Raw genomic sequence first — 27629 nt, forward strand, 5'->3', positions numbered from 1 at the left:
CTCTGCAGCCATGGGACGCTGTCCCCATCAGCTCTGCTCTGGGACAGGGACATGGACAACGTGACCCCAAGCCCGAACCCGCCCCTCTTCCAGTCCTGTGGTCCCTCCCCTGCTGGGGACAGCCCCAGGGTGACAGGAAACAAGGGATGGGGGGACAGACCCCTGCAAACACACCCCACTTCCAAAACCTGCTTTTATTTACATTTCAAGTCAAATCACATGCAAACTCTTGGTTGGTTGTTTTTTTTTTTTCTTTCCTGGTTTTTCCTTAAGAAGAGTGTGATTAGCAAAAAAGACGCATTATTAGAATTTTCAAATAGCAATTAAATATACAAAAATAGAGCTTACAAAAAACCAAACAAACAGAGGAAAAAAAAAACAAAAACCAAAACCAGCGAATGTCTTAAAAAATATTCTGCTGCAGAATTTGTAGTGTACAAACACGTCTATGAGGCTCCACGCTCCATAAACAGTCCCGGGTTTTTTGGGAGGGGGGACAGCACCAGGAGCCCCCCAGCCCTGCCCCCGGGAAGCCGCTGCCCTGTAATACTGACACCCCCTCCCCAAACCCCGGGAATGCGACTGCTGAGGATGGCAGGGGACACCCAAAATTCGTGGTGGGAGAGGTGAGGGGGTGGCCCAGCTCCCCCCCCAGGAGCTGATGAAGGGTTTGGGGTGTTTTGGCAAGGGAAAACGCTGCCCAGAGACCCCCGGGGCCAGGCTGGAAGCAATGGGATGATCCCAAAGGCCGGGATTTCTGCCTGCCCCCCACGCCATGGCTCTCGCTGCTGCTGAGGCCAGGATGGTGCCCCTTCCAGGGACTCCAGGCCCCTGAGGTAGCCGAGGAGGAGGGACAGCCACCCTCGAGAGGGGGGGGAGGGACCCAAACCCGGGAGACTCCACACACAGCCACCACCGGGGGTGACACCAGGTGCCGAGGGGACACCCAAACCCGCGAGACCCCAATTCCTGCCGGGAACCGCAAAGGCGAAGGGACCCAAGGCGAAGAGGAGGGAGCAGGAACCGGCTGCGACTCTGCGGGGTCCCACCCGCGTTCCGGGGCGTGCCGGAGCTCGGGGGGCCGTGGAGGTGTCCCGGAGGTCGTGGCGGTGTCCCCCGAGGTCAGGTGTTCCCGGAGGTCGCCGGGTGCCACCACGCCGCTTCCCGGCGGCCGCGGGGCTGGAGAAGGGAGGTGCTGGAAGAAGGATGTGCCGAGAACGCCGAGTCCCCTGCTGGCCCCGGCGGAGGATCCGAGCCCAGGCTTCATCCCGGCAGGATTCGGGGCTGCTCAGCTGCGGCCCAAGTGCTTTGGTTGTGTCCGAGCGCCGCGGGCGGGCGCGGGCCGGGCCCGGCCCGGGAGGGACTATACGATGTTCTGGGAGCCGGGCAGCGGCACCTGCGGCGGGCCCGGGTCCGGCTTCCCGTGCAGCTGCGCCAGCTGCAGCACCGGCATGTTACACAGGGGACACACCTTCCGCACCTCCAGCCACTTGATGAGGCACCTGCGGACACAGGGGACACGGGGACTCAGGGGGGACACACCTGGCATCGGTGGGGACACACCTGACATTAGTGGGGAGCTGCAAAAATTCCCCCAAAGCCCCTTTACCCTGCCCTGGAGCTTGGCTGCTGCCCAGTTTTTAATTCACCATTTGGGTGTCATTATGTTTTATTGGGATTTTTTTTGAGGGGGTTGTCTGTGTGTATATACAGGGATTTTGTATTGATATGCTTTATATATAATTTGTATTTATATTTATACTTAATTTTTTATTTATACTTAAATTTGTATTTATATTTATAGAATAAGGATGTAAAATGCATACACCTATCAAAATATAAACAAAATATATACATAAAAGGTGTCTGTGAGATTATAGACACAGAATCTATAAATAATACACCAATAACACATGAATATGTGATGTGTATAAATAAAAATTAAAATTATGTAAATAATTCTGATATAATCATACTATTGTGTATGTTATGTATTATATGTAATTATATATTATGTGTTATATATAATATATACTTTATATATATTATCCAATATATATTATATATATTATATATAATATATACAGTATATATAGTATAGTGTATATATAAATTTTAAAAAATGTAAATATATAATAGATAATAGATAATAAATATTATATATAAAATATAATGTATATATAAATATACAGGGATAATAAAAGTATCTGTAATATATAGTAGGATATTATGTAGTTTTACCATATAGAATATTATATAGTATTGTTATAGAAAATATTATTATTATTATATATAGTAACATAAATTTTAATGGGTTTGCTTTATATAAACCACACCTTTATAAAACATATATATTTACATTTTTCATGGAATTATAGACTGGGTTGGAAGGGATCCATGAGGATCAGCAAGGTCAGCTCCTGACTGAGCATGGGGCATGCTGCCAGTTCAACCCCAGATCCCCCAGCTGTGACTCCCATGTGCTCCCCCCACGGATCCCAGGGGGCTTTTCCTGCCATTCCCACCCGGGATGGGGTGGGAGGAGCCCTGGGCCCAGCCCCTGCCCACACTTACTTCCTGTGGAAGGCATGTTTGCAGGGACAGATCCCCAGCTCGTCCTTGGGCTTGAACTCCTCCAGGCACACGGCACAGATCTGCAGGGTGGGGGATGCACAGGGATGGATAGCAGTGGTCAGGGAGCAGCATTTGCAAATAAAAACTAACACATGGATACAATCATGGAATGGTTTGGGTTGGAAAGGACCTTTAAGATCATCTAATCCCATGGGCAGGGACAACTCCCACTGTCCCAGGGTGCTCCAAGCCCCATCCAGCCTGGCCTTGGACACTTCCAGGGATCCAGGGGCAGCCACAGCTGCTCTGGGCACCCTGTGCCAGGGCCTGCCACCCTCACAGGAATCAAATTTCCCCTAAAGCCTTCCCAAATTTTGCTGCCCAAGCTTCAGGATCACAGGCTGAGGCTCAGGACCATGGAGCCTCCACAGAAGAACCCCAAAGCTGGGAAGTGTCTGAGGTTTTAGGGTGCAGGGGGATGGATCCACGCTGCTGCCTGCTCCCTCGGACTGAGCTGCATCCACAGGGACACCTCTGGGAAGAGGAAAAGGCTGCTGCCCTGCCTATCCCAAGGCCAGGAAAACTGGTGGCTGTTTTCTCAGCCAAAACCTCCTTCACCCTTGTAGCCAATTCCTTCTGATTCATTTTGAATATCCCAGGGGATTTTGGATATTCCTGGGTGGTTTTCCCAGCCTCCCTGGCCTGGGATCTCTCAGTGCACCAGGGCCAGGTGCAGCTGTTGGGGTCATCCCCTGAGGAACACACACACACACACACACATCCCGAGCTCCCCCAGGGCCTGGGAGAGGCAGAGTGATGGAAAAAGGGGAAAACCAGACCCAGAGACAGGGAGGGAAGAGCTGGGTGGGCGCTTTCCCTCCGCAGGGCTCTGGGCAGCTGCCCCGTCATGTTGGAAAATTCCCACCCCGACCTCTGCTTTCCAGAAACACTGACTGCAAATGCCAAAATACAAATGCCCAAAATGGCATTTTTGAGCTAAACCTTTCCAGGCTTTTCCAGATCTCAGAGTCCAAAAGCTGGGAGAGCTGCAGACAGCTGGGAACAGAGGTGGAGGAGGAGGGCTGAGCATTATCAAGGCCATTCCCAGCTCTGGCACATTCCCAAATCCCTCCCCCAATCTATTTCCCACCCCAGGAAGTGCTTTGAAGCCCGTGTGCCGACAAAATCCCCACTGCAGGTCGATTTAACAGGAGTGGATCAGAAATGGGGGCCTGCAGCAGGGACTGCTCACAACCCTGGGGCCCCTGGGATTTACCCTGGGGGCTGTGGGGAGCAGAGGGTCAGGATAAAACGTGGGATGGGCTCTGCTCAGGGGATTAAAATAAAATAAATAGTGGCTTATGAACAACTGGAGCTGGTGCTGAGCAGATGAGCAGCCTCGTGCCCGGATGTGGGTGGGAATTTTTGTTATCTCTGGTGGAATAAATAAATCCAGGCCGTGCTTTTACACGGGATTTGAGCAGATTCCTGCTCAAATTCATCAGGAAAAAATGGGCTGTGAATAGAAATGCTCAGCTCCAAGAAGCCTGGAAGGCCATGCAGATAGACTAAGGTGTTTCAGCCCTCAGAGGTGGGGAGGGAGGAGTGGATCTGCCTCTTCCAGGAGCTGGGGGAGGTGTTTATCCTGATTCCAGGTTTCCCTGCCCAGAGCTGTGCTGGATACTGTCACACCTCGAAGGTGGCTGGGCCAGAGGGGACGTCCCTGCTCAGGGACATTGTTTATACAATGCCCAGACTGCCTTGGCCTCCCCTTATCTACAGCTCCTTATCAGTGAGATAAGAAGAACAAAATAAATAATAACGATGCAGGAAAACGCAAGAGGAGCCAGGAGGAGGGAGAGGGTTTAATCCAGACTTTCACAGAGGATCTTTCCCCATTTTCAAAGCACATCTGGCTGCATGCTCTGCTCCCAGTGGAGTTGAATTTGGGCGTTTGCCCCCTCCCCAGGGTGAGGAAGAGGAGGGTGAGGGAGCTTTTGTTGCCCCAGGACATGCTCACCTCATGGAGGTTCAGCTCCTTCACTTTCTCCTTGAGTATGACCTGCAAGGCAAAGAGCTGGGGTCAGGACAGAGCTTCTGCCATGAGCATTCCCAGGAAAAATCTCCACAAAGGGATCCCATTGAACTGGAAACTCTCCAGTAAACCCAGCACAGCCAGGGAGCACGAGGGGCCCTGTGCAGGGACAGGAGGAGGGAAGCTCTGGGAAAGATAAAACCACAAGGACCAAATCCAGGAGGCTTCCTCCCAGATTTAACCCTCCTGGGCTACCACTTTATTTTCCCTCCATCCAAGCTGAGCACCTGGAGAGGGCTATAAACCCAGGAGAACTGTGTATCTTCAGCCCAACTCCACCCAGCTTCCTGCAGGAATCAAGGGATCAGAGACAGAAAATCCCATAAATCCTGGAGAAAAACAGCACGTGGAAGCAGCAGCAGCCTGACACCCACCTCTAGGCTGTGTTTATTTTAATTGCTAAGTGCAGGTGGGTGCAGGGAAGAGCTGGGCTTGCCATGGAGCTATTCCCTGGAAAAAGCCCCGTGGCTTCAGGGATTTGAACAGCCTGGGAGCAGGTCCAGACCCCACAAAGTATCAGTGTGGTGACTGGGGGAGTGATGGCCTCACTGCTCTGCAGTGGGTGAGGCTGGAGAGGTTGGGGTGCTCCAGAGGTGGAGATGTTCCCACTGCTCAGGACCTCAGTGGAAAACTGGGAGACTTCTGGATGAGAGGGTCAGGGATGGTCCTGGGGGGCCCAGCTGGGAGGGGACAATAAAATCACCAGGGACAGATTGGCCTAGGTGTTACCACTGCCTTTTGAGAGCCAGAAACCTTCCAAAGACAGGAACAGCACGTGGAAACCTGATGGATTTGGCACTTGGGAGAAAGGAAGGGGAAAAATGTAGAGACTCATCTCACCTGTTTGTAGGCGTAAAGCTCTTTGTGTGCCTGATGCCTGAGCCTGCAATGAAACCAGGGAGAAACGTGAGGTCAGGCAAAAAAATCAGGATTTTTGTAATACCTCAAACATTCCACTTCCCTCCTTTCCAGCTTTAACATGTTATATTTTACATTTTTTTAATTTCAGAAATGAGAATGGCCACAGGAAACGACATGTTTAGGCAACTTTCCCTTTCACTGGGAGGGCAACATCTCCATCCCAAAGCACACAACTCCTCCCTGATTTTCCAGACATCACCCACATGGTTAACAGCAGAAAAAGTGGGTGAGGAAATCACAGTCTGCCATAAATCCCCTCAGTTTCCAACCACTTCTGCTGGCAACAACTCCATGACTGAACACAGCATCGTTTTCCAAGGCATGGGGGCTCAGACCTGAGGAAAGCCCTGCTCCTACTCCAGCAGGACAGGGAAGGAGACTCCCTGCCCAGAGGTTTCCCACCAAGGCCCCCATCACGCTGCCTGGGTGACACTGAGCTCCTCAATCTCAGCTTTGTTTCAATTCTAAGATCAATCAAACCACATCCACTCCTGGAGCAAACTAAGGGACGGAGAGGAATGGGATGGGCTTATTCCAGGAACACCTGCTACAGGGAGAAGTCCAGCAGGAATTTTTGGCCACAAGGAAAAGTGCTGGTTCCATCCCCTCCCTCCCCAGTTTCCCCTCTCCAGAGTCAGAGGCAACAGAGAGCTCCACAGGCATCTGCTGGCTGGAGAAAACCCATTATGCTCCTAAAATAAATACATTTAAAATTAAAATAACCGATACTGCCTCTCGTTACCAGACATGGCATTTAATAAAGTGCTTGGAAAACTCAGGAGGGAGATCCCCAGGGCTCAAGACTTGGCTGAAAGGCCAAGGACTTTCAATATGGAGTCAATGTGTGGCTGCAGGGCTTGGAGAGCTGTAGCAATATTTTCCCCAGCCAACCCTGAGTGTGATTTCAGATGGGAAACCCCCTTGCCTGGAATTTCTCTTCTCCAAAAATATTCTGAGGGCTGTCTGAAATCCCTGGCGGTTTCAACCTGAGCTCCTGGGGATTTTCCAACCCTGCCACGCTGCAGTGGGGGAGTTATAAAAATGGGATGGAAAAATATTTCCTTACATCTGACACCCTCCCCCAAAATGTTGTGGGCCTTAGAAGCTGAGGGATGGGTAAAAATGCACCTTAATGCTGCAGGGAGAGATGCAGAAAATCGGCTCCTGAGTCCCAAATTCCACAGGGAGCCATCCCTCCTGCTCCAGCAATGCTGCCCGGTAGGAACCTGCCTGCAGAACCAGAGAAAACACTGCAGCAGGCAGGGAGGAGGAGGAGAAGAGGAGGAGGAGACTGGGGTCTCATCCCTCTGGCAGTGACCCTGAACAGAAACATGAGCAGAAGATGCAGGAACAATAGAGCAAACAGGATGAAACCGGCCCAGTCCGCAGGGATCCGGTGGCTGGGAAGGCGGTTATGAAACACAGATGGGGAGAAGTGAGGCTGGAGACCACAGACAAGGGAAAACTTGCCTGGAATGGGAAGCAGCATCCCTCTGTATGGAGCACTGAGTGGCCACCAAGGGTTTGGCCCCCATGAGCCAAAGCCACTGGAACACCCTGGATCAGTGGTGGGGAAGAAGTGACCACCTGGCCGTGGATCTGCACAGCTCTGTGCTGGAAGCACGGACCTACAATGCCCTGGGCTGGGGCTGAGCCAGACAAGATTTTCCCAAAAAAAACCCAAAAAACAAACCCTCCTCCCGGGAGGTTCTGGAGAGCAGCACGAGCACATCTGGTGCTGAAGCGTGCGAGCTCAGCCTGCTCCTCCTCGCTCTGAGCCAGAATCCTGGGCCAGACGGATCCTGGTGCAGCTGTCGTGAGGACACCCCAGATCCTGGCAAGCACTACTCCCTGCCCATCCATCGTGTCAAGTGCTGTGACTCCCCAGGAATTTCTGGCAGATATCTGACTGAGATAAAGGACCACACAGTGCCTGGCTGCTGATCCTGTGTGCTGTCACCCCCCCCGGGCTTTGGGATCTCTTCCCACAGGAGTGGGAGCTCCCTGCTTCTCTGGGTGAGTGAATCACCTACAGCAAGTGAACAACTACGGGTGTAAAATGCAGAGGAAAAAATTTTGCAGGTTTACCTCTGAGATTTCCATAGGACCTGCTTTATAGTAGGAGTAGAAAGGTCCTGGGCTCTTCATGGAATCACAGAATTGTTTGGGTTGGAAAAGCCCTCTAAGATCATCCAGTCTAACCATTCCCCCAGCACTGCCAAGGCCACCTCTAACCCATGTCCCCAAGTGCCACATCCACATGGCTTTTAAATCCCTCCAGGCATGGGGACTCCACCACTGCCCTGAGCAACTGTGCCAATGCCTGACCATCCTTTGGATGAAGAAATTTCCCCAAATATCCAATCTGAACCTCCCCTGGCCCAGCCTGAGGCCGTTCCCTCTCCTCCTGTCCCTGTTCCCTGGCAGCAGAGCCCGACCCCCCCGGCTGTCCCCTCCTGTCAGGGAGTTGTGCAGAGCCACAAGGTCCCCCCTGATCCCCCTTTTCTCCAGCCTGAGCCCCTTTCCCAGCTCCCTCAGCTGTTCCAGACCCTTCCCCAGCTCCATTCCTTTCTCTGAACACAAAACCTAACCACTGTGTTGAATCCGGACAGGTCTGAATTCAGAAGGAAACAGCCCTAAAAAAAAAAAAGGCATTTTAGGTGCTGTGTACCCTGAACCTCCCAGAGACTTTGAGCAGCTCCAGGCTGGGCAGGGATGAGCCCTGGATGATCCACAGCAAAGCACAGAGAGAGGATGCTGCAGACTTGACCCACAGCAAGGGTGGCATTGCTCAGCTCAGCATCCTTCTGCATGAGACCGAAGGCAACACGAGTTTATCACTTTCATTAATTCACCAGAGAGCAGACACAACCAGCTGCCTGCAAAATCTCATTTCCTTGTTCTTCCTTTTTTATCAGTAATTTTGCCAAGCAGAGGCAGCAGCCATGAGGGACCTGAGCTCTGACCTGAGTGGTTCTGCAACAGCAGAACAGCTTGAGGTTCACCTGAACAGTGCACAGGCAATAATGATTTTTGTTGTGAAATTCCTACTCGACTCTTGTTTTGAGCCAATCCAATTAAAAATGCCACTTTTCCTCCACTTGGGTGTGGGCAGCACAGCCTTTATTGACACAGCTGCAAAGCACAGTCCATGTCCTCTTCTTCCCCAGCACAACTTTTGTTTAATGCCATCAGCTCTGTGATTTGGGTTGAATACACCTGATATTGGCTCTTCCACACTCCAGAAGCCTCCCTAGCCAGGCATGTGGGGAGAGCTGCAGGGGCTGCTCTGATCCAGAGCAGGAGATGAGAATCAGGGCCTGAGGGTGGTGTCATGAGCCTTCCTTGGTGTTTGCCAAATATTTGGAGATGTGGAGTTATGGGAAAGGAGGGAGAGGAAGGGCTGTGTTGATGCTGCACCTAAGGGAAAGTCAGGAGCTACTGTTCCATCCCACAGATGGAAGCAGAGCCCTGGAGCTCTGGAGGGGACCACCCTGTCCTTCTATTGGTCTCTCTGCCCTTGCAGGTGGGTGGTCCTCATCCTGTTGTCCACCTACAGTGCTTCCCAAACCCCACCAAAACTCAGACTTTTATATCCCAGACGAGCTGAGATTACAGAGCAGCTTCCGTGGAGGTGGATGCTCCTGGGACAGTGGCACAGCTGAAACCCTCCCCAATGGGGGCTGCAGGATCCTGTTTTGGTTCTGTTCTGCCAATAAAAGAGCTGAGGGAGGACGTCTGAAGAGTAGAGTAGAGTCTCTCTAGGGTTTTGGGCTATAAAGGGATCACTGGATGACCTAATCCAACTCCCCATCTATCATGGGTTGCTAAATAGCATCTGGGGAACAGGAGCCAAAACGTCTCGTCCAGAAAGGTCCTCGGTCTTGATTTAAAGACGTGAAGAGACAGAGGACTTGCCACTTCCTTGCTGGCTTCTCTCACCGGTTACTCACCCTCTCTCTCTTACAACACGCCTCCAGCTTCTAAATTTAAAGGTTTTCTGGCTTGACCTTCCAGACATTACTCCTTGTTATTCCTTCTTTGGGGCATAACACACCCTGAGAATATTTTCCTGGGCACTCGCTAAGTCCAAACATTTCTTCAATTTTCTAAGTGAGCCATATAGATTCAAGCTGCACCTGAGCAAAACAAGTCCTTGAGACCTCTGAACACCCCTGGTCTATTTTCATACACCTTCAAAACACAGTTTTCAAAATTGTGGGGAAAAAAATTAAGATATGATGCCCAAGCAGCCCAAATCACCCCTTGATAAACCTGGGTTTGGGCTCATCTGCATGTTTTATGAGATTTTGCTTCACACACAATGGAAAATGGGTGGAAATTATCAAGTATTTAGAAGGTTGACGTTGAAATCTTGCTTCCCTGGTCTACAAGAGCAGTATAAAATATTTTTAACCTGGTGGGACTGGCTGCTGTGGTGCAAGGAGAGAATGGGCACCTGTTTTACAGGAACACAGGGAAAGGTTGTGATGGATGCACAGCTTTGCAGGGACCTATGGCCAGCTGGAAAGACAGAGGGGAAGGAAAAGGGATGGAAAAGCTGGAGAGGAGAGCTCTGGGAATGCAGAATTTTGGCTGCCACTGCTGGCAGAGTGATGACCTCTGCTCCCAGGCACAAGCTGAAGCACAGCCAGCCCCCCATCTTGGGTTATCAGCACAACTCCTCTCCATCACCACCTCAATTCTCAGGCACTGCGTTTTTTCCCCACTTACTTCATTTTCCCTCTGTCAGGAAGAGTTTCTCCTCTCAATTAACAGCCCAACAATCTCCCCAATGGCCCATAAAATAATTAAAACAAGCCCCAAACTGGAACAACCTTTAACCCTGCCATCCTGTTCCCCCTTTGCTCAGATTAGCACATCAACTCTGCATCATTAATCTCCAAACTGTGCTGTTGAAGGAGCAATTTGTGTTCAATAACCAATGGAGCAGGTATTAAACATTCCTTAGGCACGCAGGACACAAGTTACTCATTACAGAGGGAAATGTGTTGAAACATTAAGCAGAAAGTAGGGACCATAAAACATCCCTTCCCAGTTGGTTTTTTTTTTTTGAGAAGCTGATCACAATTCCACACCTTTTTTAGCAAATGTGTATCTCCTGGTTTTAAGTGGATAACGTGACTACTTTGTGGAGGATTACACAGACATAAGACATGTCAAGGAAATTGGTGCTGCCAAGGAAATAAGGTGCTGCCATCCTCTTTTTGGGATGGAGGGGTCAGTGAAGGGCCTGGAAGCAGGAAAACTCTTGGGGAACATTCCCTTACAACATTGCCTTACCTAATCAAGTAGCAACAGAAGAGCAAACTGAGGATGAAGACGAAAATGGCTGTGCCGAAAACCACGATGTATATGTTGAGAGGAAGGTTCTGGAACCCGATGTTAGGCATCCTGAAACTGTAATGCTGGAAGTCTGAGCTCATGGGTAGGCTGTGGAGACAGAGAGAAAACACATGGATGTGACATTCCTTAGGGATGCACTTTGCAGACCAGTGGAAATGGATGTGGAGGGGGCTGGAGATGACTTTTACTCATCCCCTCCTCCTTGCCCAAAACCAAGCTCCCATCTTGGTAACCCTGAAAACAAAGCAGGGCTGGATCAACTGGGGATGGGATTTTCCTTCTCCCACTCCTCCAGCTCTCGTCCTTCAACATATCATCCTTCAAGTTAAACACTGGACGAGATGGACGGCAGGAATTGCATCCAAGCAGCCCCAGCTGCAGCCAGCAGTCCCTCAAACCCCCCAGAAACTTGGTAAAAACACTGAAAGCAGCCAGGAAACCTTGGAGCAAGTCAAGTTTGCCTTCCCCTCCCAGTGGTTTCTAAGACTGACTCCTCATTCCAAAGAAATCACCCACCAAAATCATCAAAGATGAAGAGGACAAGGATATTCCCAGGACACAGCAGCGCAGCTGAGGGAAATTGTGGAGAGACTCTGGACTCTGTAAAGGAGGATTTGTTTTTCCCATCTGAGACTCAGGTTTGGTGGTTTAAGAGCACTTGTGCAGGTTTCAGCTTTACTCCTCAGCATAGCCCCAGGCTCCTTCCCCCCAGGAAAGCCCCGAGGCACCAGTGAGCAGCAGTCAAGAGAAGAGGCAATTTTGGCTGTCATATCCCACGTCTGGGACCCGTGACCAAAACCTCCCTCCCCTTGGAGAGCCCCAATTAAACCCTGAGCAGCTGCCTAGGATAATGACTTCAGCAAATCCTCTCCCCCAGGACTTTAATTGCACTTATTTATTATCTCTTATCTTCCTATAATTCTCTGAACCGTTCGCCCTCGGATGATCACAACCGTTGCTGGCCACGCATAAAGTTCCCCTGCCCCCAGCTTAGAAAAGGAAGTTAAAAAATACATCTTATTTTCCCTTCTACCCACGGGAGAGCAACGTGTGAAGAAGTTTTACAAGGAAGGAAAGTACCTGCAGCCTGAGCCCTGTTTCCCAAATAAAATCACCAAGGGATAACAAAACCCTCCCCTGGAGCGGGGAGTTTTCCACGGCGCAGTAATTGCACAGCTCCTCATTTTGCACAGGGTGGGAAGACAGTGGGGAAACCACGGGATCTGAACCCACACATGCCAGGGAGCGATGCTCCAAAATCCAAATGTTCTCTGAGCGTCCCTCCAAGCAGCATCCTCAGTCCCCAGTCTCCTTTCCCCCTTGAGGTCCCTTTTTACCCCAACCCTGTGGGCTTGCCTCTGGCTTCCCACGGGGAGCAGACTCACCTCTCCTCCCGCCTGCCTCACCGGGACTATCCCCTTGCTGAAGGCAACATCCCTGCCAGCCCCAAACCCCTGCCCGGGAGCCTCCTTGCTCCGGCTGCTTTCAGTTTCCTCAGCTCGCTGGAAGTTTCCAGGCGATTTCTGGTAAAGCCTGGATTTGATTAAAGCCTCCAGAGACCAACACGCATGTTCAGAACCTCTCCCGGCCAACGTGGAAACACTTGGAGAGCTCAGGGAGCCGGCACATCCCCCTGCCAGCGCTGGTGGGGATGGGATTTTATAGCCCAGCAACCACCCAGCTCACACTCCTCCACCGAAGCCTGTTCCGCTCAGCTGAGCTGGTTTGCTTTGCAAATAAATTTTCAAAAGCTCAATCCAGCCCCCAAACCTTTGTTCCCAGCTCCGGCGGGGTTAATGCGCAGCTCAGGGCTGGCTTTGGGTTTCGGTCCCGCTGGGTCAGAGGGGTTTGGGACGGTTCAGGGCTCCCCTCGGTCACGCTCGGGGCTCGTGGCATGAGGATGTTTCAGCCGGAGGGCGCTGCCCCACCTCGCCCTCGGGCTCGTGTTGATAATCACTGCCTCTGGCCAAGGCTGGCTGCCTCCAGCTCCTCAACTGCCCGAGAGAAACCTCCTCTGTCTGGGAAAGCTCCAGGTGACCTTTTGCAAGGAAGGAGAGACAATTCTTGGAGGATAGGCAACAAAACCAACCAGCACTGGACTGCTGCTTTTCTTTCCAACTCTTTTAACTTGTGATGCTCTTCTCAGAAGCCCCACTAAGAGATTGCGTGAGTACGGAACATCCAAGGCTGCTTTTGGGGCAGCAAATTCAAGCCAGAAAAATTCCTCATGCTCGTATGCAGCTGAGCTGTGCTGCTCTTGCGCCAGTCCCCACATCCACGAGCACAGCTAGAAACCATCACAGCCCTCGGCAAATAAACAGTCAGCAGAAACAAAGCTCAGACCAACCCCCAGCATCCCACTATCCTCTTCCAATGGAACCATTTCCCTAATATTTTGCCCCAAAAGAGTGTCACAAACGCAGCCATGACCTACCTGCTAGCCATGTCGTGGGGACTCAGACTGCTGGGGACAACCCTTCTGTCTCCTGTGGTGGAAATCCCACACCAGACTCATCCAACCCCTGTGTGAAATAACCTTCTCCACATTGGAGCTGCCCTGGTCCTTCCTCCCTCCCTCCTGCTGCAACAGCTGAGAAACGTTACAGCAAAAAACACGGAGGTTAAAGGGGAAGAATCAGTTAGTCTGCCCAGGATCCAGGAAACTGTTAACTTTAAAGGACTCCAGTGAAATCTGATGATTTCAAGCAGCAAAGCTTTGGGGTTGTTTTTTTTTTTTTAAGGGGAGTAGGGGGGAGGAACTGTATTTTAAACTGCTTCAGATTTGCAAGGGCACAGCCAAAAGAAATAAAAAAGCAGTCATAAAGAAGGATGAAAAGTTTCTGGTGCAGAACAAAAGCCTCCCTGTTGCTCTCTCCGTGGTCAAGGCATCTCAGAGCAGGGAGATGATGCTTGTGGGGCATCCATGGTCCCCAGTAGGTCTCAAAAATCCCCGGGATGGGGGACACAGGCTACACATAGAAAAGGGGGCACTGGCACAGGTTATCCAGAGAAACTGTGTCTGTCCCATCCCTGGAAGTGCTCAAGACCAGCTTGGATGGGGCTTGGAGCAACCTGGGATAGTGTCCTGGGAAGGTGTCCCTGCCCATGGCAGGGGAATGGAACTGGATGGTCTTTAAGGTCCCTTCCAACCCAAACCATTCCACGATTCTATGAAAAGTAACAACGATCAGTGGTGTCCTGGGCTGCAGAGAGTCACAAATGGCAGAACAACTTGAGCTCCACATTTCCTTCCTTACACTCTCCAATGACTCAGCATCGTCGGGCCAAGCACATCGACGTTTTCTCCAAGGAGGACAAAACCCAGCTTTAATTAAAAGCCAAGTGCTGGTTAATGGCCCATCGAGCAGCCAGGGAACTGAGTGTCACAGGTCAGCGCTCCTGCGTGGCAAGGCTTTGATTACAGCTGGGCTGTCAAAGGTAAACCTCACCAAGCCGCGTCCCAAACTGATCCCCATTAGAACCACAGCAAGCCCTTAATACCCAGAGCGTTCCTCAGGAGATCTCACAGCGATTAATAAAGGATGCAATTGACTTCTCATAGGTAGAGAAACTGATGCAGGGAGGAGGAGGGGGAGCGAGGCAGAGCTGTGGTCCCTGAAGCCAGGGGGTGACACCAGGAATGACACTTTAAGCAATGCCATGGGCTGAAAGCTGCAGATTTTTGCTTTCCTGCTGCTTTACCACATGCATTAGAACTGTGTGCTCCTTCTTGAGGTTTTACTTATTAAAAGGAGCTCCTTGTCCTTTTCTAAAAAATTTTATTATTACTTATTTATAACATCAGTGCATAAAGAGGCCATGCATGTGCTGTGCATCATCACACCTAAATACAGTCCACATGCTGGGTGGAGCAGTGGCTTTTGCCTCTGCTGTTGTAAAGAAACTCCTGTTTTTAGAGGAATTTACTTTATGTTTTCAAGACAAACAACTTTCTCCACAGGGGTTCAAAGCAAACTCAGACTGAATCTCCTCAGCCATTACCTGGGGAAACTGGATGGAGCTGGTGGTCTGGGCATCCCACTGGCCAGGCTGCCAAAGCCAACCCATCTCCAGGAAACACTGAGCTCCAAACACCCAGCAGAGCCAGACACAGGCTGGCTTGAAATCACCAATCTCAGGGAAAAGCGAATTGCTAAGCCGTGGCCAAACTCCAGGCTGAAATATTTTATCGATGGGAAAGGTTTCAAGCGGGCGTGAACGGCGTCTCGAGTTTCAAAGGCGTTTCGCAACGTGTTTCAGACAGGTTTAACCAAAAGCGTTATTAACTCGGTTGAAAGTTAAACTGGGAGCAGCTGACAAGACCTTTCTGAAACAGCCCAAGCTGTGTTGCAAAGCAGGGTATTCTTCCATGGACTGATTCTACAAGAGGAAGGTTATTTAATGGCTGTGACTAACGGGATAATATTTAAAAGATTCTTCGAGGTGTTAAGAAGCAGCAGCCAGAGACGCCCTCATTTAACTTACAGGCAAAAAATCCCCCTCGTGCACCCCAAAAGCAAAGTGAAGCCCTGACCTCAAGCAGCTGGAAGGAATTTCCTTCAGCTCTGTCTCTGGAGCTGGTCCAGCGCCAGGATCTGCAGTGTGGCGATGGGAAAATCACAGGCGGCTGCAGAGCCAACCCCAAACCAGCACTGCCAGCGCCCCAGAGGTGCCACACAGCTGCATCACCTTTGCCTGGCATGGAGTGGGGGGAAAACTCAGTGCTGCTCCAGCCAGGAGGGATGGCCTTTGCTGTCCAAAACCATGGAACAACGGGATTGAGCATGGGGGGAAAACAAAAACTCTTGGCATGATGCAATTTCAAAGAGCTACGATGCTACCACGGGATTGCCACATCCAGCGCCAGCTCTGAGCATCCAACCTGGCCCAGATCCTTCACTCCACAAACCTGGCAGGGAATGGAGGAGCGTGAGGGATGGAGCAAGGCTTGGCAGGGTTATTGATTACTGGGATTAATGTGCTGGGAAGAGGGAACATCCCAACAGGTCCCTCACACCACAGGCAGAGTTGTACCAGGATCAAGCAAAGCTTGGCTGGGGTGATGTGGCACCATCACAGCAACAGAAAGAACTTCTGGGTGTCAAACAATACAAAAACCCACTTGTTTCACCCATTTTGGCTGCCTGCAGGCTTGGGGGTGGTGGGGGGGTTTTTGTTCTGTGCCTGGACATCCAAGGAACCAAACTGACCTCCAAGCACAAAGCACTTCGGACCTTTGATCCCTCCTCCCTGAGAGCGGATCCGATGCTTTTTTTGAATTGGAATCAGGAAATTTCCTGGCTGTGTTCCCCAGCTGGCTGACACCAAAAACAAACCTTAACCCTCTCCATTGCCTCTGGGCAGGGGACACAGAAAGTGATGTGACAACACGACAAAGCAGTTGGAAAAAAATAGGAAAGTCTAAGGAAAGCAACATCCGGCAGCACGACCGTACTGCTGCAATTTCCAACAAGTCCTTCTGATTCCAGACAGTTTAAGGAACAATTAATCCCACAACTTTAAAACTGAAGAGAACCTTTAAGTAGGAAAATGTTTTTGTTACCACTGGCAGAGAAACATGCAGAAATGGGTTAGCTGCAGCTCCCATCACCCACTGTAAAGTCAAGTTTCTTTCTCCCAGCGCTGTTGGAAAAGTAAACCAGAGGTTTGCTCAGGGCTGATTTTGCAAGTTCCAGGAAACAGGCAAAAATAAATAGAAAAAAAAATAAAATCAATAGCGCCATTTAATACAGTCTGGAGGAGGGGGAAGCAGAGTTTGGAGGAGAGCCCTCCTTGAGCTCCCGTCAGGAATGAGAGCTGGGAATCACTTCCCAGGAGGGTTTGAAGCAGAGCTGGCAGTGCCTCTCTCAGAAAGGCTCACACGAGCTGCCCAAGGACAGCTCAACTCACTGCTCAGAGATGAAATAACACTTGAGGAATTTTTCCCCTTTGGCCTTGGGGATTGGTAATTATTTCCCCCCCCCTTTTCCTGGCATGCAGCTCCAACGTCACAACCTGGTGAGCTCATTCTTCCTCCCAAAAGTGTGGTGGGAAAGGATGTGCTGCTGCCTCCTCCTGCCTCAAGCCCTCTTTGTACTCTTGAGGTGAAAAGAAAAGGCAGGAGCAACCTCTTCCCATTATGGGCTGATGGTGGTGGGACACACATTATTAAATTCAGGTGTATTTTAGCCCAAAAAGAGCAATGAGAGCACAGGCAAGTGGGAATAATCTCCCACCTTCATCTGTGGTTGCTTTTCCTCATTTGCAGTATTCCCCAACAAACAGGTTCCTTGGGGAATGCAAATTGGAAAATCCATGGGAAACACTCAGCCTACACAGCTGAAGGGTCAGAACACAGAAACTGGTGTTAAACACTCCAGGGAATTTGAAAATTCCCGGGTGATGAGACAGAGCTGTGGGAAGCAATGGGGATTCCCAAAATATCACATCTGGAAGAAAAAAAATAATCCCACTTTGATCAAGTCATCTTCAGGCTGAACCAAAACCAATCACTTTCCACAGAGCCAAGGAGCGAATTGCCCTCTCCACTCTAATATTAAGAAGCAGATGGATAAACAACTTCCTGAAACTTTTTTTTTCCACTCATTTCCTAAGCTCCTTTAATGAGGAAAAAAATAATAATCAGTGCAACACACACTGATCAATAATCCTACGAAATCCTGCTGGAGATGAGCCTGCACCCTGGACCAGTGATGGGATCACAGCTGCCAGCAGCCATCCTATCAAGGCAGTCATAGGAGCCAAGCACGATTTGGGAACAGGAAGGCAGAATGATCTCGTTTGCACTAAATAAGGTTGCTAGGTTATGGATTTTTGGGAGGGGGGGCATAATCTGAAAGGGGATCCAGATGGCTGTAAAGCCTGGTGGTGGAAAAGCAGCATGAGGCCAGAGAGGGAAGAATTCCTCTTTATGCTGCTGCTGTCTGCTCCTGGATCCTGGGATTCAGTCCTCAGGAATGCACTCCGTGGACCCTTTTAATTGCACCATTTTGATTTGAGGTAAAAATGAAGAAGAAGAGGTAGCTGGATGGAGAAGAGTGAAAAAGCTGGTGACTGGATACTGGGGAAAAAAAGTCCCTAAACAAATCCCAGAGAGCAGCCATTCCCCCAATCCCATTTTGATCCAGCCAGGTTTGTATTTTACAATCCTGACAGCCTGAAAAAGGCTTCAGGAAAACCCAGACAACCCCAAACCCCAGCCTGCTGGGAATTCACACCAATGCCACGTCACTGCCCTTTCCAATTTTTCCTAATACTTACAAAAAATGAGCTGCACAGTCTGTTCACCCTTTCCTGGTTTTCACCCAAGTACTGGGATTTAGGGGAACATTTTTGTTATCATTCCTTCTCCCTTGCTAATAGAGACTGGGATGGTTTTGCAACATTTTATAGAGTCCAGCAAAAAAAACCTCCTGGGAGTCATATGGAAACAGGACAAGGACTGCTTCACTTCTATGGGACTGGCACAAGAAAGGTGGCTGCAAGTTTGGAAAACCCCTCAAAATTTAACTGGAAATGGAAAATGGAACTTTTCCACAGCCAGACTTGCACAGCCAAGTGATGTGCTTGGAGAGAAACGTTCACCAATCAACAAATGCATCACCTCCTCTGTCATAGAGTCTCAGCACCAAGGGTGGTGCCATGGGGTATCATCCTTCTTCCCTACTGTCCTGGAATCGTGGCCTGACCTTAGTGGGATGCAGAAAATGAAGAGCCCTTAGTGAAGCACTGGCACAGGTTGCTTAGAGAGATTGTGGACTCTCTATCCCTGGAAATGTTCAAGGTCAGGTTGGAGCAACCTGGTCTAAAGGAAAAGTGTTCCTGCTCATGGCAGGGTGGTGAAATGAGATGGTCTTGAAGGGTCCCTCCAACCTAAACCATTCCATGATTCTGTGATTCTAAAATCCATACCTCAGGGGTCTGTAAGCAGGAGGCAATGGACAACCAGGTGTAAATTTTCAACATCACCTGCCCACACCCCTCCTTTGCCCAGGGATGCTGCTTCTTACAGGGGTTCCTCATAAACTGAGCCCTAAATAAGCAAAACCCAATTTACAGCTGCTGATGCACGACTTGTTTAAAAAAAAAACAAAAACAAACACCTTTTGTGAGAGTTACTTAAAATTTACCTTTTTCTTGCAACTGACCGAACAAAACCTGCTAAATATTTTCTGAATGCTTCAAGGCTACAAAGCTAAAAACCACCAGTGGGAATTTCAGGCGTGTAATAATTTACTGTTGGATCTCCACGAATTCCCGGGTGCTGAATCGCCTACTAGAAGGGAAAATATATGACTGGCACTAAGAAGGTGGCTTAGCAACGAGCAGGCTGGCAGCTTCGAGTGGCTTTTTAAAGGTCAAGAGAGAACACAATGTCTGGAGTCCTCACGTTCCCTTTTTTTTACTACAATTTAATGACATTTCTGGCCAGCCTGGTTATTAAATCGCCGCCTTGCACCAGCCAGCCACACATCTGTTAAACCCAGGCTTTAAATTAAGACTCTCCCCTCCTAAATATCCACCTTTTAAATATTCCCACCTTCACCAAAGTGGGGGGGGGGGGGAAAGCTTTGTCGGGATGAAACACAAGGAGAGGTCCCAACGCCGAGGGGATTTTTGGGAAGTGCTGCTGAGCAGCATCATTGAAATGCAGCAGGAGAAGTTGGTTTTCCTCGGCTCCACGGGGGCTGCCATGTTAAATCACATTTGGATTCACAGTACAAGGCTGCTAAAATACCACCACGGCGCCTATTGGCACATTTCAATGAAAACGCCGTGGCCTCATTAGTAGAGTGGAAATTATGAGCTTGTCTTTGTATATATTTAAAAGCTCGCCTCTGAAACTCTACTGGGTCGGGGCCAGGAATTCCTGGCTCCCAGCTCCTACCACTCGGCAGTTCGGGATCACTTTGCTCACACAGGTCAAGCGACCTCGCAGCCATCGACCCAGGAGAAAAGGCATTTAAAAACTGCCCTGAGGGGAGAGGCAACAGGGTTTGAACTAAACCCTCCTCCCCTGTGTGCTGGTTAGGGAGCAAGTCCTAATGAAAGTGCAGGTTGTAATTAAGAGGATGGAGGAATGTGGGTGTGTGGAGTTTCACCCTGCTCCCAGAAGTTGGGGTGAGAGCATCCTGTCGGCCCAGAAGCGCCCTTCCCCTCTGGGGATGGACCACAAAAGCCCAAATCCTTTGAAATGATGGACAAACTCGTGAAATAACATGTTTTTTGGGGACCTGGTCCTCTCAAAGATGGGAATTTGCAAGTCTCTGTGAAGGAAAACTTTGGGCTCAGCTCCCTACTTACCTGCACGGGCGCCGCAATGCAGCCAAGCCACGCAAACCCAACGTATCTGCTTGAACAGCTACCGTGGTTTGGTGCCGGGGATGCTGGAAGAAAAGAGAAAAACACCCTAAAAATTGCACAAAAATCCAGAGGGAGCAAAGGAGAGGATGAAGACACAGTTTTCAAATGCTTGGATTCGCAGAGGCTCCCAGAAATTGCTTCAGCTCTTGGTAACAGCACAGAGATCCACTTCTAAGACGTGGCGATGACGTTACGTGGCATAGAAAGAATGGGGGGGAGGCTTGGCTAATCCTCACAATTTTATAAGCATCTGAGACACTAATCCGTTGATCTCATTGAAAGGGATTAGAATGACTCCCTTGCCAGGAAATTTAAGAAGTTTTCTACCAGATGTAAACAAAAGCGTGGAGCAGCCCGCAGAGATGGCTGCCACACAGCGAGTCCTCACAGAGAAATCTGCCCCAATGGGCTGGTTTTGGGGTGGAAATGGGGGATTTCCAGCCCAGTGCTGCAGAGGGTTGTCTGGAATGATGTGGGTATCCAAGGCATGCCTGATCAGTCCATCTTGAGCCACAGTAGGCTCAAGAGAGGATCCCATCCTGGGCTATCAACCTGCCAGGGTTTCACAACTCATCCGTGGGCTCCAATTCTTATTGAAATGGATGCTTCAGCTAAAAAAAAAACGATCCTAACCACCCAACTTGTTCTGCACTGGCATAGGAAAACACCATTTCAATAATAAGAAAAAAGAGAGAATCTCTGAGCAACAAACCCCAAGTTGTGCCCAGCTATGTAGCAGCCATCATCCACGCAGCTCTGTGGCAATGACCTGGGTTAATAAGGAAAATATAACATGGCACCCTCATGAAAAGACTGGGATCTGCTGCTACTCTCACAATGAGTGATTCATAATATTGAAGAATAAATTATTTGATTTAGAAGATGAAGTAGGCAATGCGCAATCTGGAGTTTTGTATCAAGCAGTTTGCTACTAAGTTGGATGTTCCAGATCAGATCATCAATGCTGAGATAAACCTAAAGGAAGCAGAAAGGATTCAGGGAATCCTTTGGAGAGGAAAAGCAACTTTTGTTAGAAAACAGAAGTTTTCTAAGGAAGAAATGAAACTTTTGTCAGTACTTACTTCTTTCCTCTTAAATTCCATCCAAAAAAAGAAAAACCCAAAGAGGCTCAAGTTCCAACCTCAGTGTAAACAAGGCTTTGATTTCATCCTTAAAATCCCTCCTTTTGGAGGTGCCTGATTGCACAGCAGCAGAATCCTTCTTCTCCAGCCCATTTTTCTGCAGGACCATATCATTTTTAGTCTTTAGGCACAAATACCTGCTTGGCTTTGGGAAAACACTCGCTGTCCCCAGGCAGTCCTATCTCCTAACTCCTTGCAACACTCCTGCCCCCAGCTTTAGTGTCCAAGGCTGGAATAAACCAACTGATGTCAGGCTCGTCTCCAGCTCCATCCCTCTCACTTGGCTGCAACACATCCCAAAGCCTTTCTCATCACCTCCTTGACCTGTTCCTCCTGCTGCATCACTGGCAGCTCCATGGGGAAGATGCTTCAGGAAGAGGAGGTTTACAAGAAAGAAGCCCCAAGAATGGTCAGAAGCATTCAACAACTCGGCATCCTTCAGGCAAAGCCACAGCTGAGAAAATGATCCATTTTTCCTGCTTTTACTGCCAAAGTGCCGCCCTCAAACAACGCTCAGCACAACGGTGAGGGTGGTTTGGTGTGAATGCCAAGCAAGACTGGGGAGCAGGGCTCAGCTGACAGACACCCAACCCACACGAGCACCACCAGACAGGCTCCAGCCAGCTCATTCCAATTTATTCGACCCTCAAACCATGCAACACCACACAATCCCATCCCACTTCAGATGGTGACCACCGACACAGCCTCCAAAACCCTTATCTTTTATCTCACACGCCAACGGAGCAAAACACCGGGTCCTCATCCAACACTTCTCAACTAAAAAGCGAAAGAAAAACCCCAACCCCGCAGCTGCGTTTGAAGTGAGCAAGGAAATCGCCTCGGGGGAAGCCCAGCTTGGCGACGGGTTTTTACAGGGAACAATAGGAAAATGGGAGTCGTTAAAGCGAGGAAATATCTGCCTGCTCGGGACAAAGCTCTGCGTAGAGAGAAGTTTAACTCTTAAACTTACAATACCCCAGCGATTTAATTCTGAGTCAGCGGGAGGCACAGTCCACTCGATCCACACTCGGGTGGATTTGTTGTAGTTGAAGTTGTCGTGGGAGACGCCGATCCCTCCCACCCAGTTTGGCTGGGTAATTTGGCTTCACCCTCTTTCTTACCTGCCGGGTTGCTCCTCCTGGATTTCAATAGAGAGCTGAAATGCCCTGGTTCCTGGGAAGCCGCACAGCTACGGAGCTCTCATATTTTCCCTGAAATACTCCCGTGAGCCAAGAAGTTGGGAAACCCAGTCCTACTGCTCAGGCTGGGAGAACGGCAGTGGGAGGGCTGGAATCAGGAGGGCTGGAACCAGGAGGGCTGGAACCAGGAGCGCAGCTGCCTCCTGCTCAGCACTTTCAGTTTCTCTCTCCAAGCGCTCTCCTGGCGCGACTTCCTCTAAAGCGCTTTGCGAGTGAAAAGCTGCATTAAGTGGTGGGATTAATCCTCTGAGGGGATAATAAAATCACAGAATCATGAAATCATTTAGGTTGGAAAAGCCCTCTAAGGCCATCGAGTCCAACTGCTAAACCAGCACTGCCAAGGCCTTCACTAACCCATGGCCCCAAGTGCCACTTCGACACAGCTCTTAAACCCCTCCAAGGACGGTGACTCCAGCCCCTTCCACGAAAAAGTGGTGTCAAAGGCCTTGCCAAAGTCCAGATAGACACACCCACAGCCTCTCCCTCATCCACCAAAGCACGTCACCTTGTCACAGAAGGAGATCAGGTTGGTCAGGCAGGACCTGCATGTCACAAACCTGCACTGACTGCCCCAGGTCCTCTGACTGCCCTGTTAGTGCTGCGTGATCTGCTCCTGCCACCTTCCCGACAGCCCTGCAGTTCCCAAACTCCTTCTTCCTGCCCTTCTTGTAGCTCTGTGTCCCATCTGCTCACTTCCAGTCAGCTGGGGCCTCCAGTTAGCCAGGGCTGCTGGCAAATGATGGAAAGTTATCCCCATCCATTGCAGCAATCCATTTGTTTGAGTCATCCCACATGGCTATGTGCTGGCCATGATGTCACAGCTTTCCTGATGGACAGTGGCTTCCAGCTCCTTCTCCTGTTGGTGACCATGCAGTGGGCATTGGTGCAGCTGCATTTCAGTTGGGTTACCAATCCCACCACCTCTTTGGAAAAGCCCCTTTCCTACGTGACCATTCTCAGGGACATTCATGGTTTCCAACACATCAATAATCCTTTTGGCTGTGCTGCCACATGGATCTCCATCCCCTGCCTCCATGGAGACAGCACACTGAAGAACTTGGCTAGCAGACTGTCCCTCAAACATTGGGGTGGGCCTCCAGCATTATCCTGTGCAAAGATCCTTTTACTCCTCGGAGCCAGGAGAACCCCAGCTGTCAGCAGTCCTGGTGTCCTGCAAACCCACCCATAAACCAAAATTAAAGCCAAAATAAGCCTGGAGAAGTCATTCCTGCTTGCTTCTCACAGTCCTGAAGCTGGAGCAGAAAAAGCAGGACATCCCTGACTAGGCTTCCTGCCACCCTGCCCTTGCTGCTCCTCCTGCATCTCGGTGTCTCTGCTTTTTCCACAGCCTGATCCAGCTGCAGCTCCAGCACTGAAGCAATGTGAGACCTCAGAGTCTTTGGCTGTGCTGAGCCAGCTGATTCCAGCTGATTTGGTCCATGAGCTCCTGCTGCCCATCCATGCATTGGCATTAGGGCCAGGCTCATCTCCTCTTGCCATCCCTTCAGCACTGCAACCATTCGTGAGCAGGACACAGGAGCCCTCCACGTGTGGTTGGAACCCTTTAGGATTGTTTTTTGCTCTTTGATGGAATTTAAACATGCCAGACAAGTAGAAAAGTGACACATTGCCCACAGTAACACATTGTGTTACTGCTCCAGAGGGAACAACATCCAAAAATGAGGCAGCTCCATCTCCAGTGGGGACTGCTGCATCCTGGGATGGAGGAACAGGCCCTGCTCCAGCCCACTGTCCATGTCGAGGCTTTCCCATTCCTCAGGTCAGGAAGCAAATCATCTCTGCCTATGGCTGGAGCAAAACCTCGTGGGTTCAGATCCTCTCCCAAAGCGTGTTTTCCATGGGACTGCTGGCATTTCTCAACCCACTGAGCAGCACCCGCTGGGCTCAGGCGATGACTGGGCTCACTTGCAGCTAAGCCCCGTCTCTCATCATCGCTGATGCCGCTTTAGAGCCCTGTCAGCGACTCGGGGTGGGGACACAGCCACTCCTGACCTGAGTCTGAGCGGTTCCAGGGCAACAGTAACAGGGGAGGGGATGGCTACGACAGCCGATCTTATCTTGTGTCAACAACACTCAGCTTTAAGGGAAATGATTGCAGGAACAAAAACAAACAAACCCAGCTCAGCCACACCAACCACTGCTGAGACTGGGGGAGCTTCAACCCCAGGAAACACCCTCTAGGCTCCCACACCAACGGTCCAAATTGGCTGAGGACCACCAGAAGGATCTGCACCTCCCGGCTTGTTTGGGTTTACTGTGCAGCAGGAGCCTGGCAAGGTGGGGGAGGACCATGTCTCTGTTATCCCAAGGTAGAAGGTTCCAGGTGCAGGTGGTGGGAACAGGAAATGAGCATTAGCTGTGCCTCTCTCCACCTTTTCCACGTCCAAGTGTTGTTTTATGGCTATGAGCAAATCACATGTCTTCTGCCACACAGCCCAAGTGGAGGTGACAGCAGGTCACTGGGAGGGGTGACCCAAGGGGGAATGCCTGGAGAGACGATCCCAAAGCACAAAAGCCCTCCTAGCAAAGCTAGGTGTTCTCCTGTAATCCCACACATCATTTAGTCCAGGAAAGCAGCTGGAAGTTGGCTGTTCTTGGGTCGAATCTCCAGGCTTGGCTCAGCTCCATAGTCCTGAGCAGCTCTGCTGCTTCCTCGCCATGGAATCCTCCTCCTCCTCCACCCCAACACCTGCCTCTCCCCCAGGACAGGGCCAGGACCACTCTCCAGCCAAGAACAGTGGCACCAACCGGCAGCTATCACCTTATTTCCCATGTGGCACACAACATTCCTCATCTGAAGGTCCAACAGATCCCACAACATTCAGAGCACGCTGACCCCAAAGTGTCCTTCACAGCTGGTCCACCACAGTTATCTCCAGTCACACGTGGGTCTGAGCCTGGGATGCACAAGCAGTAAGTTCCAGCAGAGCTGACCCACCTCCACATCTTGTTCCCCCCAAATCTGAGGCAGCCTCTGACCAAACAGCAATGCCAGCAACCCAAGCAGCAGACCAGGAGTGTCCAACCCAGCCTTGGTAAACGGGGACAAAATCAGCAAACCTGAGCCTAGCAGAGCAGAGCTTTGGGAGGTTGTGGAGGGGATTTCCTTCAGCAGCAAAGCTGGGAGATGTGGGAAATCACCACCACACACACCTCCAGCAGCTCCACCACCTGCTCAGGATCAGGACCGTCATCTGCCTGACTCAGCCCTGTGACTCGGTAATGACATCACATCATTGCTCTTGCCTGCTTCTGGCACATGGGGCTGGAAGCATTATTTTCTATTTTTAAATATGTTTTAAATACCTCAATTAGTGCATTTTGGGTTTCTTCCACATTGCCCCCAAGCAATCTCTGACAGTTCTTCTGTCAGGGGCTCTATCCTTCCACTGCTGATTATTAGTGGGGCACGAGGTTGTTATTTTTCCAGGCCAAGGGCCAAATTTGTATTTAATTTTTGTCCAGATGGCACAGCACTCCAGATGCATCAGCTGGAGCATCGAACCTGTATGAATAAAGTAATAGAGCAAACAACATGATTTACTCAGGGGCTATTTGACACGCTTAACGTGCTTTGTGTACATCTGTTGTGCAAAAAAAATAGCATTCAAATTAATTCAGGTGATGGTTTCGTTATTAAGACCAACACCTGAGGGAAATGAAACAGCAGCAGGAATTCAAAAAATAATTATGATAATAATATTAGAATTTATATTTTGCTTTCTGTAAAGTCAAGTATATATATTCTAAAAAAAGGCTGATTTCAGCCATCAGTGCTGAGCCTGGGTTTTGTTCACCTTCCTCTGTCCCCAAAGCTGCTGTTGGCAGTGGGTCTTACAAACCAGTTCTCCCAGGAGAAGGGCTGGTGATCCCAGATTTCAGTGTGGTGCGAGAGCTTATGGCTCTGCTCACCCGAGGAGATATGAGGAGGACACCAGAGGACAACCACGAGATGTTCCAGTTATGCTTCTGGCAAATTCACCCCGTTCCCAGGAAGCTGCTGCATCCCTCCAGCACAGCCTGCAGCCGGGATGTGCTCCCTACAAACTAAAGCACCCAAAATAACTCAGAATAGGATAAAAAAAAAAAAAAAAGAAGTGACATTGAGTAGTCGGTTTATCTGCCTGAGTACTCGAAACGCCGCTGTGTAAAAACCAGCTGAGCCCGCAAATGCCCGGAAACAAAGGGATGGGGGGGGTGTCTTTTTGTGCTTGGCTTTGCTCCGTTCAGAGCATCCTTGGGCTGTGAGAGCCCGTCCTGACGGCACCCGAAACAAAGGAAAGCCGGGAGCTGTAGGCAGGAGCCAGCTGGGGAAAACCGGGACGACGAGGAGGAGGAGGAGGAGGCACCCGCATCGCCCTCCCCGGCAGCTGCGGAGCCGGGCTCGCGTGTTGCCGAACACGTTATCCATGGCAGGAAACTCGAGATCAAAGGCGAGGAGCGTGCCAGAGCAAGATGTCATCCAAGCCTCCTGCCAAAGGTGTGCACGGGAGGGGAGAAGCAACCCCCAGACACACACGCTGGCACATCCGACGGAGCCGGCGCCGCTCGTGGGGTGACCGAGACCCACGCGTGTTCTCCTCCGTGCACCCCGGCCAAGACAAAGACAGGCTGAATTGAACAAACAAACAAACAAAAAAAAAACACAAAAAAACCCAAAAGCCCAAACCGCAGGAGGTGAATTTTCACCCGTCGGTTTCCAGTCCCCAGAGTCCCACGCACGTCCCCTGCCAAAGCGGCGGATGCAGGGAGGGTACGGACGTGCCGGCACGGCAGGAACAGCAGCCCAGTGTAACTCCAAAAAAAGCAGCTTTTCCCATTTCTGGGTGGTTTTTGGTTTTCTTTTAAAGCAGAAGAAACCCGCAGCGTCCTGTCTCGGCCCCAGGAAAGCAAGGGGACGTGTCTGATTCCAAGCCAGCGGGGACA

General features: G+C 50.2%; 1 protein-coding gene across 1 annotated transcript; it reads right to left on the reverse strand.

The window, feature by feature from the left end:
• Positions 1-179: 179 nt before the first annotated feature.
• RNF24 (ring finger protein 24) lies at positions 180-14320 on the reverse strand. Its single transcript, XM_088162966.1, has 6 exons — positions 13392-14320; positions 10895-11044; positions 5510-5552; positions 4595-4636; positions 2575-2654; positions 180-1502 (listed from the first exon to the last, which is right to left on the reverse strand). Exons 1-6 carry the CDS (start codon positions 13400-13402, stop codon positions 1364-1366), a joined length of 465 nt encoding a protein of 154 aa, XP_088019092.1. The 5' UTR covers positions 13403-14320; the 3' UTR covers positions 180-1363.
• Positions 14321-27629: the final 13309 nt, after the last annotated feature.

Source organism: Sturnus vulgaris, chromosome 4 (genome assembly GCF_052056855.1).
Source record: "Sturnus vulgaris isolate bStuVul1 chromosome 4, bStuVul1.hap1, whole genome shotgun sequence".
In the NCBI taxonomy this organism is placed as follows: Eukaryota; Metazoa; Chordata; class Aves; order Passeriformes; family Sturnidae; genus Sturnus; species Sturnus vulgaris.

Bases quoted from the DNA above. Each gene is read 5' to 3' on its own strand.
- RNF24 (XM_088162966.1), bottom strand. The intron at 4,637-5,509 runs GTGAGATGAGTC...TTTGCCTTGCAG, and splicing joins AGCTTTACGCCTACAAACAG to GTCATACTCAAGGAGAAAGT. The intron at 2,655-4,594 runs GTGAGCATGTCC...CCCACCCTGCAG, and splicing joins AGGAGCTGAACCTCCATGAG to ATCTGTGCCGTGTGCCTGGA.